This window comes from Moschus berezovskii, chromosome 9 (genome assembly GCF_049115385.1).
Source record: "Moschus berezovskii isolate FMDL1 chromosome 9, NW_MosBer_1.0, whole genome shotgun sequence".
Taxonomy (NCBI): Eukaryota; Metazoa; Chordata; class Mammalia; order Artiodactyla; family Moschidae; genus Moschus; species Moschus berezovskii.
Window position 1 is genome coordinate 17,289,701 of NC_142468.1, and position 16,782 is coordinate 17,306,482.

A 16,782-nucleotide genomic window follows, 5' to 3' on the forward strand; every position below is an offset into this window, starting at 1 on the left:
GCAGTCAGGCAACAAGCTCCAAAGCTTCACAGAGTACATCAGTTTTGTCCACCCAGGAATCAAAGTCAGATTAGAGAAAAATCAAAACATTAGAGAACATGACTGGAGAAAGCAAAAAGAGGAAGGAAAAGCAATAGGGAGGAGCAAAGAAAGGATCAAAAAAAAAAAACCCAACAATAACAATAAAGCATCATGATACAGAACAGATGTGCTCCAGGGAACAGATAAATATTTGAAATTGTCTCTATTAGTCTTCAAGACACAAAGACAGAAAAAGAAATCAGCTATAAAACAAAGATAAGTGTTGTGACCACTGCTGAGCCTTGTGTTTACAACATGCGCTATGGAATCATAGATGCGAACGAGGTTTTCAAGATGTTCAACTAGCACGTAATCAGAACACACCATATTAAAAAAGCAATAAAAAGAAAATTAAGAAAACAAGAGAAAGGGGCTCATGCTGTATAGCCCATGAATCTCATGGCTTTATCATGAAAGTTTATTTTGTTTAATCCTAGTACAATCAGCTACCAGTTACATACAGTAAAAAACAAAAACAGCCACAAAGCAATGATGATAGAGATAGTCTGTGACAACTGTACAGTGGAGGAAACACTGTCTGTTGGAGTCCTCCAGCAGATCTCCACCTGGCTTCAGCAGTTATGCTATCACTCCCTCCCTCCCCAAAGTAGTTAAAAAGAAAAATTAATGTCTTGCTCAAGTTAGAGCGAGACTCTAATACCTCTTGGGGACACTGGAGAACTTTAAAAAACTAAAGCAGTAGAAACAAAACAAAAACTGAAACGAGGAAGCAAGGGGACACACAACGACGCTCCATGAGGCCGTGCTGCAGATCACCTCAAAGCGAACCACCTGCAAAGAAAAGAAAAGGCTGTCACGGCAGGAAGGAACAGACAGCAAATTCAGCAGACCTCAGTCTCTCATCATGCCACTCCTTCCCAAATCTACAGAATTCAAGCTTAAGTCTTATATTTTTATAAGTAAGCCAGGTTGCAGAAAATTGCTTCCTTTTCTAATACCCTCAACTATAAATGCTGGCAACTGGCACATACTTACTCTTAGAACCAGAAAATAATATAGGAAGAGAAGCATTTTTAGCAAAGCATGCTGTCTTCTTTATCTCAAACTCTTCAAAACAACACACAGTAGGCTATTTATATGACCGTGTACCCTTACCTTAGAGGAGTAATGACTCCATTCAAAAACTAAGTTTCATATATATTTGGTTCGATTGAGGGCTTTTTCAGCCAGGTGACCACTTTCATCTGTGATCTTCTCCCAATCAGTCTGTCCGACCACAAAACCTATGGCCCTTTTCCTATCTGCATCCTTCTTTTCTTCCAGGTCTGCCCATCTCACCTAAAAAGAACATAGTGTTAGGCTGGGCTTTAGAAAAAAATAAATATGCAAACAGTCTCTTAGCTTTCTGAATAGTTTAACAGGTAGGATAACTAATTTGAGGCCAGGGGTTTAAAAAATTAGAAGTTAACTGGAGAACTGAAGAGAGTCATACATCTTAAGTTACAGAAAGAAAACTTTAGTCAATCACAAGTCCTAGCCACACCAGCTCCGGAACAGTTCAGCCCTGTCCCCTCCACCTCCTATCACCCCTTTTCCGTTCACCAGCCTCATTTTTTACCTGAAGTAAAAAATAAAGCACTAACTTCTGCTGAGGCTTCCTACTTTCATTCTCACTTCCTCTGGTCCACTCTGCCACAGCTTTAAATCCTTGCCCAACCTACAGGTTAAAATCCAAGCGCACAGGTTCCTCTGGATCTGGCCCTGCCCTCCTGCAGCATCTCTGGGCGGTACCTATGACACTTCACAGATGTGTGTTCAGTCGCTATCTGTGTCTGACTCTCTGCAACCCCATGGACTGTAGCTCACCAGTTACAAAAGTACTTTCAGAGCACACTGGGTCATTCCCATCTCTGTCCTGAAAATGTCTTTGCTCTAACCTGATCCGCCTAGCATGAATCTAGTCATCAAACCCTGCTTTATCCCTCTTGTCTTTTGTCAATCAAATGATCATTGCTTCCCTGGAGTTACTTCCAGATTTGACATGTCTAGTTTTGAACTTTCACATTATATTGCAATTATCCACTGACAGATCTCCCTTCCCTGCTGCTGCTGCTAAGTCGCTTCAGTCATGTCTGACTCTGTCCAACCCCATAGACGGCAGCCCACCAGGCTCCCCTGTCCCTGGGATTTTCCAGGCAAGAACACTGGAGTGGGTTGCCATTTCCTTTTCCAATGCATGAAAGGGAAAAGTGAAAGTGAAGTCGTTCAGTCATGTCCGACTCTTAGCGACCCCATGGACTGCAGCCTACCAGGCTCCTCTGTCCATGGGATTTTCCAGGCAAGAGTACTGGAGTGGGGTGCCATTGCCTTCTCCGCTCCCTTCCCTAACAGACCATAAGCATCTTAGATCAAAGACTGAGTCTCATCTCTACATAATAAAAGTTTTTAAAATTTATTCTTAGAAAACAGGGAACCGGTATCATTACTTTTACTGATGAGATAAAGAGACCAAGAGACAGACTCAGCTGATACCATTTATGGCAAGATTATCCCTACAAATAAATGAATCAGGGACATTTTCTATTGGTGTTCTGATATTTTTAAAACATGGATTTGTATGTATTATAGTAATAATTTAAAAAATATAAGCAGATTTAACCTGTAAAAGGTAAAATACTTATAACTGTGCTTTGCAGTTGCCTAGTACCAAAGTCTGCAGAGACTGTATTTTAAATATGGCTTGTGATTTGTTGTGACTATGATCTGTAACAAGGAGAGGGAACCAGAGCACGTTCATCCATGCTGTACCTGGAAATGTGTAACTGCTCTGAGAGGTAAAATGACCCTCCCTATTACTGTCTATAGGAATGGTAATCAAAGGACTGGCTTCTGTTTTATTTCTTCCTTTGATAATTGCTTTTATCAACCACTTGGCTAAAGATAATACACCCAGTTCGCAGCTGTGGGGGAAAATTGATAATACCTGACCTTTTTAAAGGTACATTTATTTGTGGGCAGAAAACCTATGGCTCAATTTCCTTCATGGGGCTTAATAAAAAGCCTAATAAATAATGTGGGTTTCTGAATACCAAGATCTCTAGGCTTAATGCCCATTAATGCTGATGTATTTATTCTGACAAATTTATGTACCCTCTCTTCAGTTCTCCTTGGGATCAAGGGTACACACTTTAGCAAAAGATGACTATGGTTTGAAGAATGGATGGATGGACAGACAGATGAATTGTGGCCATCGAACAAAGAAACAGACTGAAAACAGTCCACAGTACATCCTTAGCACAGACTTAAATAATCAATCTTGCCCTGTGTAAACTAAGTTGTTTTAAATCTGAAGTTTAAATTCTAGGTCTCTAAAACTCAGATAAAATAAAGAATATGGAATTATGAAAGAAAGTAGTTATTTTTTTAAAAAGTAATATGTTTCAGCACAAATGCCCCAAATTTTAAAGCTGAAATGAAAATATAAGAGGCCGCAGTTGCACAGACCTGACATATAGACATACAATTCTGTAAAAGGAATGAATGATTACAAAAAAATGTAAGGAGCAGAAATAATGACTAGCACCTAGAAATGGCTTTGTAAATGCCAAGTGTTCCTCCTAACCTTCCTAGATAGGTACTTTTATTGACATTTACAATCTCAATTTTTTGCCATTTACCTTAGCTGTTAAGGGAAAAAAAAAGGTATAATAAAGAAAACTCTTGACCAATACTCAGAAGTTTACGTGTGTACATTTTATCCACTGTCACCAAAAATATCTCTAAAACATTTGAGTTCTCAAGTAAAACTAGGGAAATGTTCACTTTTCTACAGTTATCAAAGAAACACAAATTAAAGTCATTTTATACAAAACTAAGCAAGTGGAAAAAAATTTTTAATTATATTTTAAATCCTAGCCATATTGGTAAAACTCTAGTATGATCCATTCTACAGAACTACCTTTGTGTTCTGGTGTAAATTAATCCCAGGAATCTACCCAATATTTATAAAAACCTGGGTTATAGAAATCAAGCAACTCCAGGAAAGGAATGAGTAGTGAGTCCTGCATTCCATGCTACCTGCAGGATTTCCTTATGCTCAGAAGTTGATTTTGGAAAACGGTTTGAATGTTAAAAACAATTTGAAATGAGGAAGGAAGGCAGGGAGGGGAGTGAAAAGAGGAGCCACTTAATGAACTAGGATGCATACAGCTCACGCTTTTGTCCACTCAGCTTACAGAGTAAATTATATGGGATTACACACTTCCTACTGAAAAGAGTAATAGTTACCTAACTAAAAATGAACTAGAGAAAAATATTTCTCACTTGAGATTATTCACTGTTACACCAAATTATTATTCCCAAGAAAGAGCTATTTCTGCTTCTGTTGCCCCAACCTTAAAACTGGAATAAGAGGTATCAAGACATGTAGTCCCTGGGTAGAGCTGGGCCACCCAGACACAGAAGGCCACTAATCAGGTCTCAAGACACACAAACAAGGGCAGGCCCAGGGATTGTCTGCACTATTTGAAACCTGGAGTCCCCTGTAATGGTATCCATTGTAATGAAGTGGTATTTTTCATTCTCTTACAATAAACATCCTTTTACTATTAAAGTACTGAGGGAATTCACAAAAAAAGAAATGATGTGTAAAGATAAAGAAATGATAAACAACTTCATTCTTACTTGATGAAATGCAAAATGAGATACCATTTTTCACCTATCAGGTTGTCAAAAGTTAAAAAGTTCAGTAACAGCACTGCTGGTACAAGTGTGAAAAAAAACAGGCATTTACTTACATGTGGGTGCATAAATAGGCGCAACCTTTCTGGAAAACTATCTCATAATAGCTGTCAGAATGATACATCATATTCTATGAGTTTGCAGCTTTAAGGCTAAAAACACACCCTAGAGATACACTGTCAAAAGGTTGCCAAGACAAACACATGCAACTTACACCACAGTATTACATTAGCAATAAAATGAAAACAGCATAAGCATTCACTGATAAGGAAATGGATAAATATAATAACTGATTATTCAACCAAATGATGGTACACTAGGCAGCCATTTAAAAAGAAGGGTAGGGAATTCCCTGGCAGTCCAGTAGTTAGGACTCGGCGCTTTCACTGCCAAGGGCCCAGGTTTCAATCCCTGGTCAGGAAACTGCTGTGCAGTACAGCCAAAAATAAAATAAATTAAAAAGAATGGTAGGTCTGCATATACTTAAAAGAAAGATCAAGACAGACTAGCTGGAAAAGCTTTATATGGATCATGTACAATATTACACCTCTTACTTTATTCTGCTTTAAAGGACGCATACAAATACCACTTTTATTGAATTTGCCATCTGTGTGGAAGACCTATTCAACAACTTGGCTTCGTTATTTTGTTCCCTATCATAGCTGAGCTTCTTCAGAAACTTATCTACATTTGCTGTTCTGCACTTCCTCATTTCCTATTCTTCAAATCTGCTCGAAATTGGCTTCTCCCCTCAACTCTTTAAGAAAGCTTGACTTTTTTTTTTTGATCAAACATCAATGATCACCATGTTGCCAAATTCAATGGTGAGTTCTCTTTTCTCAGTTTACTTGTCTTCTCTGTATCATTTAACAATGAACTATTCTTTCCTTCTTAAAACAGTTACCTCTATCTGAACTTCTAAATTTTGGAGTCCCAAGTCCTATTACCACTTCTAACTTCACTGGTACCTCGCTGAACTTCTGAGTTTTCACTCTCAAACTTATGTCTTCCCTACATTACACTAACTCAGTAAATGGCACCACATACATGGAATGCTTATGGCCAGAATCCTGAAAAGTCACTTTTGATCCCATTCATCCTGGACCCTCTACATCTGATCCATTAAGAAGTCCCACAGATTCTCTTCAATACTCTACTTCACACCTGACTCTCCTGCTCCATGACAAAATGGCACAAGCAGCCATTCCAAACTCCTTTAAGGTTGATAACGTGCTAACCATGTGAGGCTCTGTTCTCCATTATTTAAGTTATTTGTACATTTTGATCAGATAATCTGTAGGGTCTCTTTTACAAATGTGTAATATGGTGCAGTATAAATCAAACCACTCTGAAAAACAGCATTTGTATTTATCTGACTTTAACCTTCTAAAACCAGATGTCTACACGGGCCTTTAACTATTGGTAATCACTGATGGTCTCTTACCCTCTTCTTCCCAGGCTCAGAAGCACGAGTGTCATAATCATCAGGGAGCTGAAGATAGTCCTCCATTCTGCTGGCAATAGCCTCCCAGTCACGTTTCCTTTTTGTGCCAGTTCTCAAGCCATCCAACTTGTCTGAGGGACAAACACAGAGCCGCAGCATTAAGGAAGAGTGTGAGTTTGCACACGACACACAAACAAGGGAAAAGAAGGCTGGAACACCATCGGAGGGCACATCCACATTTCTGAGAGCAGCACCACTTGCAGATCCAAACTCTCTTCTTGGCTGAGATAATATCAAGTTCTGTGCAATTTCCACTCTTTTATCTGGTGTTCATACTGGCAGCCTTTACATTACTATGCTGGTTTAAGTAACAAATATGGGCAGAGCAAGAGAAGACACTTGTTTACTGGCCTCCTTATCCTCCCCACCCACCTAAAATCACACTTCAGTCTCATGTTCTGACGAAAAGCAACGTTCCATTCTTTTTTGTTTTTGTTTCTTTAACACAACACCACCCATTGGATCTGCAATCATCTGTGATACCGTGTAATATGAAAAACAGGTAGTACAAGAACTTAGTGAGCCAAGCTAACATTTTAGATGAACAGTTTCTTGGGATTTTGACCACTGTGATAGGATTTGCCATAAGTTAATGTTTACGGGTAAGTCGATCATACGAATCACCACTTTCTTTGGTTGTACTTTAAAGTGCTGCTGACTATTCTGAGGCTGAGGGCTAGTCAGCCAAAGTGGCTGGATCTGAATTTTTTTCTGAATCCTTAATCTGAGAGGCTTTCCAAGAGTCCCAAACGTTAGTCAATTAAATTAACAGGGAGTGCTGATTCAGAAATTATGAGATATGAGTTTAGGTGTCTTCAAGAACACATGATGGAAATATGTATGGTCTTTTTTATTGGTTGTTAGTTGTGATCTTTAATTCTACATGTGAAATATTATGTTTTATATATATATATATATACACACACACACATACACAGACACATATATATGTACATATATATATATATAAGCTACACTGAAGCACTAAACTTTTGGATCATCTACAGTTATAAAAACATACTATTATTAGGTAGGTCAATAAAGGAAAACCTACACACTTCAGAAACATACAATAACCACACTCCATTTAACTCCATAAATGGTGAAGAGTGTATATAATAGAAACCTTTTAGGCATCAAGGCAGACAGAACGTGAAAGAAAAGTACAATGGAAGCAGGAGGTAAGCTGAGTTTATGCTTCAAATGTAAAAGTTACACACACAACTAATTATGCATACCATACAGATCTCAAAAACCAGTAAAATTTTGCATACTTGTCAAAGCTTTTATTTCCTAAGCCCCACCCCCATAAAAGCAATATTACTGAAAAATCAGCAAGGCAAACTACAACACTTTACAAAACTCAAGAAATTTTTATCATATCACTTTGGCAAATTTTTAACATGGATGAGCGCAACAGAAACAGTCTTCTAACCTCCTCTGTAAATCACATGCCATACCAAGGGGCTCTAAAGCTATATGTACAGGACAGGCCATAGTACACAATATCTTACAGGTGACACCTTGATTGCACAGGGACACAGAATATGGTATTAGAAAAACCAACGAAGCCCACAAACAGTAAAACTGTTCTCAGTTGAATAGTGTAAAGTATCAGCCGCTCCAACACACTTATTGAACGTCAAAGGATTTCCAAACTTAGTAAGATCAACTTCGACATTACAATACTTCAAAGGAAAATTTCATATTTCAATTCCAAGAATAGAACATGGTCAGGCAGCAATTACAGAAGGACAGTGTGAAAACTATAAGAACTCTTCCTCATACACTGGGTGTATGACAGGAGTTACACACCAGGAGTTCCACATTTGCAACATGGAAGTTCAGAAGAGTATGTATTTCTAGTCTGAACACCCTTGTTTGTAATGTTTAATTTGAAATTTTATTGTGCACAACAAGCTTAAAGTTTCCCTCTTGGAGCTGAAGAAAGGTTCATGCCTCCTCCGCATGGCATCCTGGAAACTCACACACACAGATGTATGGCATAAGGTGAAGGAAGGAATCTGGGGTATCTGTTAGTTACAGAAGACGACTGGTATCCAATACACTCATACTAATGATTTTCAGAGGTCTCAATTTCAAAAGATGAAGTTTGGAGATGAAGGTGAAAGTTTAAATATCCAACTCGGCAGGTCACAGAATTTTACCATATCTTCAAAACAGTATATTATATATAGCACAACAGAAAAAAAATTTTAGATACATCTATGTTTTCTAAACATAAAAGATATTTCTCAAAATTTGCTCATGGTGAACACACAAGGGTTACATGCCTATACAAAATAATAACTACATTCCAACTGGGAAGAGATGAAACTGCCTGACATGTGGAAGGCCAGTACACAGTAACTCATAAACAAACTCATAAACAAATGACACTGAGATGAGAAAAGCAAAAGTAAGCTATATGAAGAAACCTAAATTAGGCTGACAAGAGTCTCAAGCATACTTCTGGTTTTTCACTGTTTGAGAAACCAAAATCATGTCGGTGGAATGTAAGCAGCTTGAATGCTGAATTCTAGCATCTGATGTGTCCTGGAACACCCACCCTTGCCTTAGGGTGCTTGTGTCCCAGCTGGAAAAGAAACAAAGTGCTACTGAGAGTGGGTTACAGGCAGACTTCAACAACTCCGTGACAGCCAAGCCAGAGGCAACTCAGGCGAGTTCTGAATTTTCCTAAAATCACACTGCTTCTACTTTAACACACACACACACACACAGGCTGAACTGAATACTATACTTAATGAACACAGATCAAGATTCAACAATAAGATTTAACAGTTGCTTGAAAGATTACAAGTAAGTGAATATTTTCTCACTGGCCAATTCATTTGTAAGTCAAAATTTCTCAGTTACAGATTCAGCTTGTCTAGCTCAATACATGACATCACTAAAGCTCAATATGTGTCCACCCAGCATAATCATGTTACCAAGAGATATTTAAGAAATGTTGGTAAAATAAAGTTGTACCTGGTAGTCAGATCTATTGAATTTGTTATGATAAGGAAGGTAACATAAAAGAACAGAGCCTCGTGCTTTAGGCTCTTCTTCTTCTCAATTGGCTCCGTGGACCAATATCAAAGAAGTACACTCCTTCCTCGACAGATGATTTAGCTCTCAAGATAACAAAGTGGTGCAAGAGGCGAGTCATGATATGGAACATCACCGTCACAATCAAAAACCCAGCAGCAAACATGTAAGAACTTATTTCCTAGATTCATCACTAGATCCTCAGTGCCTTTAACTGAAATGGTTTATTTAACAACTCTTATTTCTGGCATTGTCTTTAAAATGGACTGCATCTGTGCGACTTCTCTGGCAGTCCAGTGGTTGAGACTTGGCCTCCCAATACAGGCGGTGCAGATTTGATCTCTGGTCAGGGGTCTAAGATCCCACATGCCTCACAGTCAAAAAAAAAAAAAAACCTAAAATGGACTGAATTTGTATTAAATGTATTTTCTGAGAAGCAAATAGCAGACAGGCCAGAATTTTTTCTGGAAAGGGATATCAAGATTAATGTCATATTATCTTGGATAATCATCATAACTAAATTACATTTTCCTTTCTCTTTAGATATTAGAAAGGAAAATAAGAGTGTGGACCAACTCAAGTTGAAAAAAGCATTATCCTAGATAATATATTACAAAGGCCTCTTAAAGATTATATGCTCAGCTAAAATATTGTATAATTCCCGTATCTCTTTAATTACCAATTCTCTTTGCCCCAAAAGATAATCACTACTTAGAAAAGCAGTAAAGAGGAAAATGATCTTACAGTCTTATAGGTTATTCTATAAGTACAGAACTTCAGATTTAAACTAATGTTAAAATAAACATATCTACAGCATTATTATTTAAAACCAATTTGTTATTATTATTTTCCTACATATTTAATTGCATTTAAGCACTTTCGAATGCTTTAAAAGTTCAGGGAAGGAGATAGTTGGTTATTATTAAAACGGATTTCCCACAGAGGAAGGACGAATGGAAGAATATGTCAATAACCACATAAAATTTTCACATGCCGTACACTAGAAAAAAATTCCAGACTTTGCAACAAAGTATCTATCCCAACAATATGGTAATACTACTGTTTACAGAATTATCTTTTAACATTAGATCTGGTCAACATCAATGGCTCACATGATCAACTGGGCAAAATAAAAGGCACAGTCTATGCAACTGTGTGTAAAATGCACCCCTCTGATGTCAGAAACACAGAGAGTATATCCCAAACAGTGAAGCAGCTAAATTATTCAAATTTGTTCTATAAATTTAAGGTATGTTTCTATGGTTACTTCAGCTCTGGGGGTTACAGCATAATTACAGAAGAGAAATGCAGAGACCAACAGTCATACTTCATACAGTAGCATGGTCTATTAAAAAAATCTTATATCACCAGCTTAAATTATTTACTAATACATCTTACTCAACATATTAAATGGTTCTCTTTAGGTGAGATTAAAAAAAAAGTTCTGTAATATTACCATGAAATATTGGTGGAAAATCCATTGGATATATGTGATTTTCTACTTGACAAAGAACCCCACGTTAAGCAACTCCAGTTTTTTATTCAGACAATAATTTTCACCAGTTTACCTTGTTACCTGCACTAAAGACCAGTGGGAGGAAAATTTAAATGGAATCTTACAAACCAGGCTCCTCAAAAACCTAAATTATATATCTACCTCCCCCACTTACAAACTTTTACTATACAAAGAAAATAACTGCTTTTTAATTAATTTTTAAACTTCAATATTTATTATTTTTACTACCACTATTATCCAAAATATTCATAATCAACTTCAATTTTGAACTGCAGTTAAATATTCTTTTATAAAGAAATCTCATCTGCACCAACATTCCTGATTAATATAAATGAATGAATTTTAGAAGTGACATTTCTGATTAATATAAATAAATGGATTTTAAAGTGACAATATTTTATTACTAAATTTATCGCATATTTGCATTTACTCTGTCACAAGATATAAATGAAAGTCAGCAAAACAGACTGAGGATGTAGGTAAGGTAGGCCTAAAATCTTTGTTTAAGCAGAGATTTGGGGGAATTGTTCTTCTTATAGCAGAAAGATCTATGACCATTACCATCAGGTATCACATATAAAAACAGGAAAAAGGAAATACCCACCTAGCTTTGCCTCAGATGTGTCCATCTCCCATTTGCTTTTCGGAATGTAACCCTAAATCGTACACAGAGAGAAGCTCGAAGGGTTAGAAAGAGACACATACATGCATATCACTTTTGAATTGGAAAAGCATTACAACTGGGAATGGATTCAGTTTCCACTCACTATTTATAAATATAGCCTTAGGGAAAACAGTCTCATTATCTCTGAAGAAACTGAATTACCAAATTCACGAACTTTCACTACCCAGATTTTAGGACAGGCACTTTAGAATAGTATCATGAAGGCGCTTTGAGGCAACTACAGTTCAGGACACACAACTGTAGTCTGAAAAACAGCTGTAGAGCCAATACAGTAAGAATGGATGGTAGTTACCATGCTAAATAACGTCATTCAGAGTGGCAGAGAACTTATAACACTAGCCAGGTTATTTCTAAATACAATTGCTATTATCAAGTGATAGTAGCCATGAGGTCCAAGGAGTATTCTTCAAGACAGTTACTTTGTATTCCAGTGTAATTTTAGATACTCAGAAGAAAGGAGGAAACTGGGTATCACTGTACACAATTATTAAGTTCAACCTCATTTTAGAAAGATTCAATCCATTTGCCAGTTAGATCTTACAAAGACTAATTTTACTGAATCTATTTCAGAGTATTACTTTTTCATCAATTGGAAGCTAGATTATTATTTCTGATGTTTTTTTAAAATTACACTTTTTGTATTACAGGAAAAACCAGAAATCTCCACAGGCAATTTATGTCTTATTTAGTAAAATAACTGAGTGGTTTATTTCAAAGTCCTACAAAGATTTGCAAATTTCCCAATGTACCTATTTAACTATGCAGTAAAGCCTTTCAGTTTATTCGCCTAGCAAATGTATGCCTTTTCCATATAATTCACTGATTTATAATTAATTTCCATATAATTCACTGAAGTAAAACAGGTTTCGCTTCATTTGGACACTGTTCTTCTCTATTAGATCTTTACATACAGAACTTTTATATTAGGACTTATTATACAGGACAGATTCATCAAAGGTGTCAGCATCTTCTTTTAAGAATTAATGTATCTTTCTACTATTGGGAATGCTGAAGTTCATAGAAGACACTGACACACAGGTAAAGGTGGAAAGTATGTTGAACAGTTCATGACAATAGCTTCTGTGTAAGAGTTTACTAGAGCATTATCAATCTTCCAGGAAATCAATAGGTTTTATACATTCGTAGTCTTTAAGCCAGACTAATAATTCAACTTGAACTAATTAGGTAGTATTTCAGATTATAAATTATATGATAATATAATTATTAATGTATTTCCAAATACATTTGCAAGAACAAACGAAGACAAAGGTTGAAGTGATGGTGCTAAAAGTTTGGTACTGATGGAATCTGTACTGTTATATCTCAAAAATCATCTAAAAACTTTAAGTGTTTCTAGAATAATATATTTTAAAATTCTGAGTCATATCTACAAGGTCCACTGAGGCATTAAAGAAGACAAAATATCATACCAATGATCCCCCCAAAGGAGTTTCTTGACCAAGAAAAGTATGGATTTCACACAGCTGTAGTAATCAGTACAGAGTAGAAAACATAAAATTGAGTGAAAATTCCATTAAAATGGTCTGAATGATAAGAGACTTGCTCTTAACCCTTTTATTAAAATTTTCCAAGAATCTTTTACTCCTGGAATAGAACCCAACAATAGGAGACCTGGATTCTGCATTTTGAAAAAAGGTTAAGAGAAGTTTTATAACATAAAGGTTAAGCAAAATGAGTACGTTAAGCTCTCCCTGCTGGAACTACCCTTTTCTTCCTTAAAACTTAATCTTCTCACTCTTTGAAACATTAGGTTACTTGGAAATAAAAGAGATAGTTCAGTAGGGTAGAGTTCGAAAGTTTCAATGCCATGTTTTTGGTGAAAAAATATTGTATTACACTGTGTTTCACTTTAAAAAATAATAGTACATTCAATTAAAAGTTCCAAGTTTTGACCTATACCTAAGCAAGTCATATGTTGTGAACCACATCCTGAACTGAAATCTCTACAAAGGAAGACAGAGTTTCAGAGAGCTGACATTATAGACTTCTCATGTGATGGCTTTCTAGTATGCATGCTGCAAGTAACTAAACTTGTCATTAGCCATATTTCAGGACAGCGTGGACCTTTAAGTGAATTTCCTACCTACACCTTAGATCATGTATGTTAAAATACAATCTAATTAAATAAAAAGACTTCGTTTAAAGGGAAAAAAAAACATACTGAGACTCAAATGCCATTAACTTTAAAGCTTAATTTTTAATCCACATACGAAATCTAGGAGTGTAGAGGTTGACACCATCTCTATGCAAACACACAGTTTCTATCCAGAGTCCTCTATAACACACATGGGGTGATGACCACTTCTTAGCATGTATTCTCTAGGGGGAGGAATCAGGGTTCTCACTTTGTACATTTTCAGAAGAATATGAAAAGCAACTTTAGCAAGGGCTGAAGTATTAAATAAAACAAATAATATTTTGAATTAAAAAAGCAACACTATTTCAAGGCATTGCTAATCTCTGTACCGCATTAGCAAACACTGAAAATAACATAAGTCTGGAAGTCGCATACTCTTAAATGACAGGGTAAGGCAGACATCACAACAGAGGTGTGATCAAAAGCATTTACAGTAGGTACACGGGAACTCTGAATTCACACTTATGTAAGCCTTTACCTAAGCAAAATGCATTGCCTACACAGTCAAATCATTTTCCCCATCACTTAATAGGATAAAATGCGGAAGAACAAATCCAGGAGTCAGCGGCAACCCTCTGCCTCCTCATTCAATAAGTTCTTCTGCCTCAGTTTATAGAAACTCAGTTATGAGCTCTTATAGCAAAGAAGAGACAATTATGCATAAGTTGGATAGGCTGTACCATGTATTTGCTGGAATGTAAAAATGCTCTTTCATATGTAATTGATTTTCTTAAAAAAGTATATTCTCCTAGAGCCACCCACAAATAGTTGAGTGAATACAAGGGTACGTTTCTTAGCATTCTTAAAATTTTCTTGTTAACAACACAGTAGAGGGTTCTTTTCCTTTGGTCGGGGTAAAAATAAAAAATATCCAAAAGTCTCCGTGAAGATGATTCTGGAAACTTTTACCATTACGGTGCTTATCAACAATAGTAATCTGACCACAGAGATGAATTTAAACCCTTAAGAATCTTAATAAAGAGACACTTTGTTCAAAGTGGTTGTTCTGTCTCCTACCAGTTCGCTTTCCTCTTCCTCTGCATCTTTCTTTTCATCCTTCTGTTCTTCAATATTTGCATCAAAATCTTCCATCTCCACCTACAACACCACAATAATCACATATAAAACAGACTGAGTTAAGATTCAGGAAAATGTTGAGTCCCTCACTGAGATCTGAGTTGCCCAGAGCAAGATGCACAGACTCGCTGTCACATACTAAGAAATTTCTAATACCCTAAACTTTGAAACAGAACTGACAGACAAGATGATATTCTTGCCTTTCATTTTCCTGGGATATCTATCTTTATAATTCCCTGTGAAGTTGAATACAATGATCTAAGTTGATGGCTATCTGTTTTGAATGGCTATAGATTACTAGGATTTCTTTTGAAAACCTTTAGCAAGTATTTTTTCAATCACGTAAAACATGTTTAATTCAAATCTCAAAATGTAAGACAGGGTATAGTAAAAAGTCATGATGAGAGCTTGGCCCAGAATAGTAGCAATGCAAATAGAGTAGAGAGACTACAGAGGTATTTATAAGATAAAACTGACAAAATTTATAGACTGTATAGACTGATTACATGGTGGAGGGATAAAGTCAAACAGTGGTATAAAAGGAGTAAAAAATAATGGAGAGTAAAAAAGTCAGGGTTTCTGCAACTAAGTGACTGATGGGTCTAGTTACTGAAAAAGAGATTATTAGAAGAGGAACAGGTTTGGATCAATCACACATTGAATAGGTTGAGTTTGAGGTAATTTAAGGTAATAGTAATACATATCTTTTGGTACAAAATTTGGAAAATAATAGTAGAATTGTAAAAATCACCCACAACCTCTCTGCTCAAATATAATTACTGCTAAGATATTGATAAAATTCATTCCAAGCTTTACAATTTAATATTAAGGGCATATAAGAGGCAATTCAAGGTACCAGAAAGACTATCTACACAGAATGTGCAGACTGAAATCAGAGCCTGGGATACAGCCCTAAAGAATTCCAACACTTAAGGACTGGACAGCAAGAGAAGCCAGGAAAGGAGACTGAAAAGGAGACTTGCATCATGACCTGAGATGCAAGAAGAAAATCAGGAGAGGGCAGATTCACAGAAGCTGAGAAAAATGTTTTCAAGAAGGTGGACATAGCCACATGTGGCTGCAAAATTATGCAACAGGAGAAGTAAGAATTGTTCATTGTCATGGAACTCTCTGGTGAGAGAGTCTCTAGAGAATGGCTGGGACAGGAGCCAGAAGGAAATGTGTTGACGAGTGGCATGGGAGGCAAAAACACATAAAAATACAGTGGAAACACTGAGTATTGATAACTCTCATTCACAGGAAGAAGTCAAATAAAGCAGAGGTATATAACTGATTAAAAGAGAAAGATCTTTCCTTTTCCATGATAAAGATTTATTTCTACCAAACAAATAATTGATTTAGATAAGAATTATCAATCTATGAAAATCTGTCAGGGAACAGGATTACCAACAGTTTCAAAGTATCTCCCTACAGATCACTTATTACAAAGAGAAAAATGTAGAAAACTTTGAAGATATCACCAAAACCAAGTGATAAATATTTTAATCAACAATAATAAAATAAGTTGACATCACATGACTCCTGATATGATGCACTAAGAACACGTCACTTATGTAGCATTCCTGCTAACGTTTAACCTAAAGCTAATCATGAAAAACCCACAATGAGGAGAGCTAACAAAAAAGTTAACTGACCAATATGCTTCAAGATTTCTTTGTCTTTCATGACAGTGACATGGCTGAGAAACCATTTTTTCTATTAAAGGATTGGATCCTGGATTTTAAGAAACTGCTATAAAGCACATTACAGAAACAACTGGTAAAATATGAATATGGACTATACATGAAAGAATTCAGGAAATTTATATTACCTAAGGATCTTATCAAATGTTAAATTTCTTGAATTTGATAACTGAGACTTCTACTTCTGTAAGAGAATGCCCCTGCTCATGGGAGGTATCTTCTGAAATACTTAGGGGATAAAGGGTTTATGAGGTTTGCATTTTTACTCTCAAATGGTTTCACAGTAACAGGAATAGTAGTAACAGT

General features: G+C 36.3%; 1 protein-coding gene across 2 annotated transcripts in view; it reads right to left on the reverse strand.

Moving 5' to 3' along the window:
- Positions 1-455: 455 nt before the first annotated feature.
- YLPM1 (YLP motif containing 1) overlaps positions 456-16,782 on the reverse strand; it is a 63,712-nt gene continuing 47,385 nt past the window's right edge. Inside the window, exons 17-21 of one of the 2 annotated variants that reach the window (XM_055435657.2) lie at positions 14,714-14,794; positions 11,458-11,509; positions 6,227-6,357; positions 1,198-1,380; positions 456-873 (exon numbers count right to left, since the gene is read on the reverse strand). In XM_055435657.2, coding sequence (XP_055291632.1) covers positions 1,234-1,380; positions 6,227-6,357; positions 11,458-11,509; positions 14,714-14,794 — 411 coding nt within the window. In that variant the 3' untranslated portion in view covers positions 456-873; positions 1,198-1,233. Of the gene's footprint in view, positions 874-1,197; positions 1,381-6,226; positions 6,358-11,457; positions 11,510-14,713; positions 14,795-16,782 lie in introns of those variants that run through there. The other variant, XR_016038164.1, reaches the window with a different exon arrangement.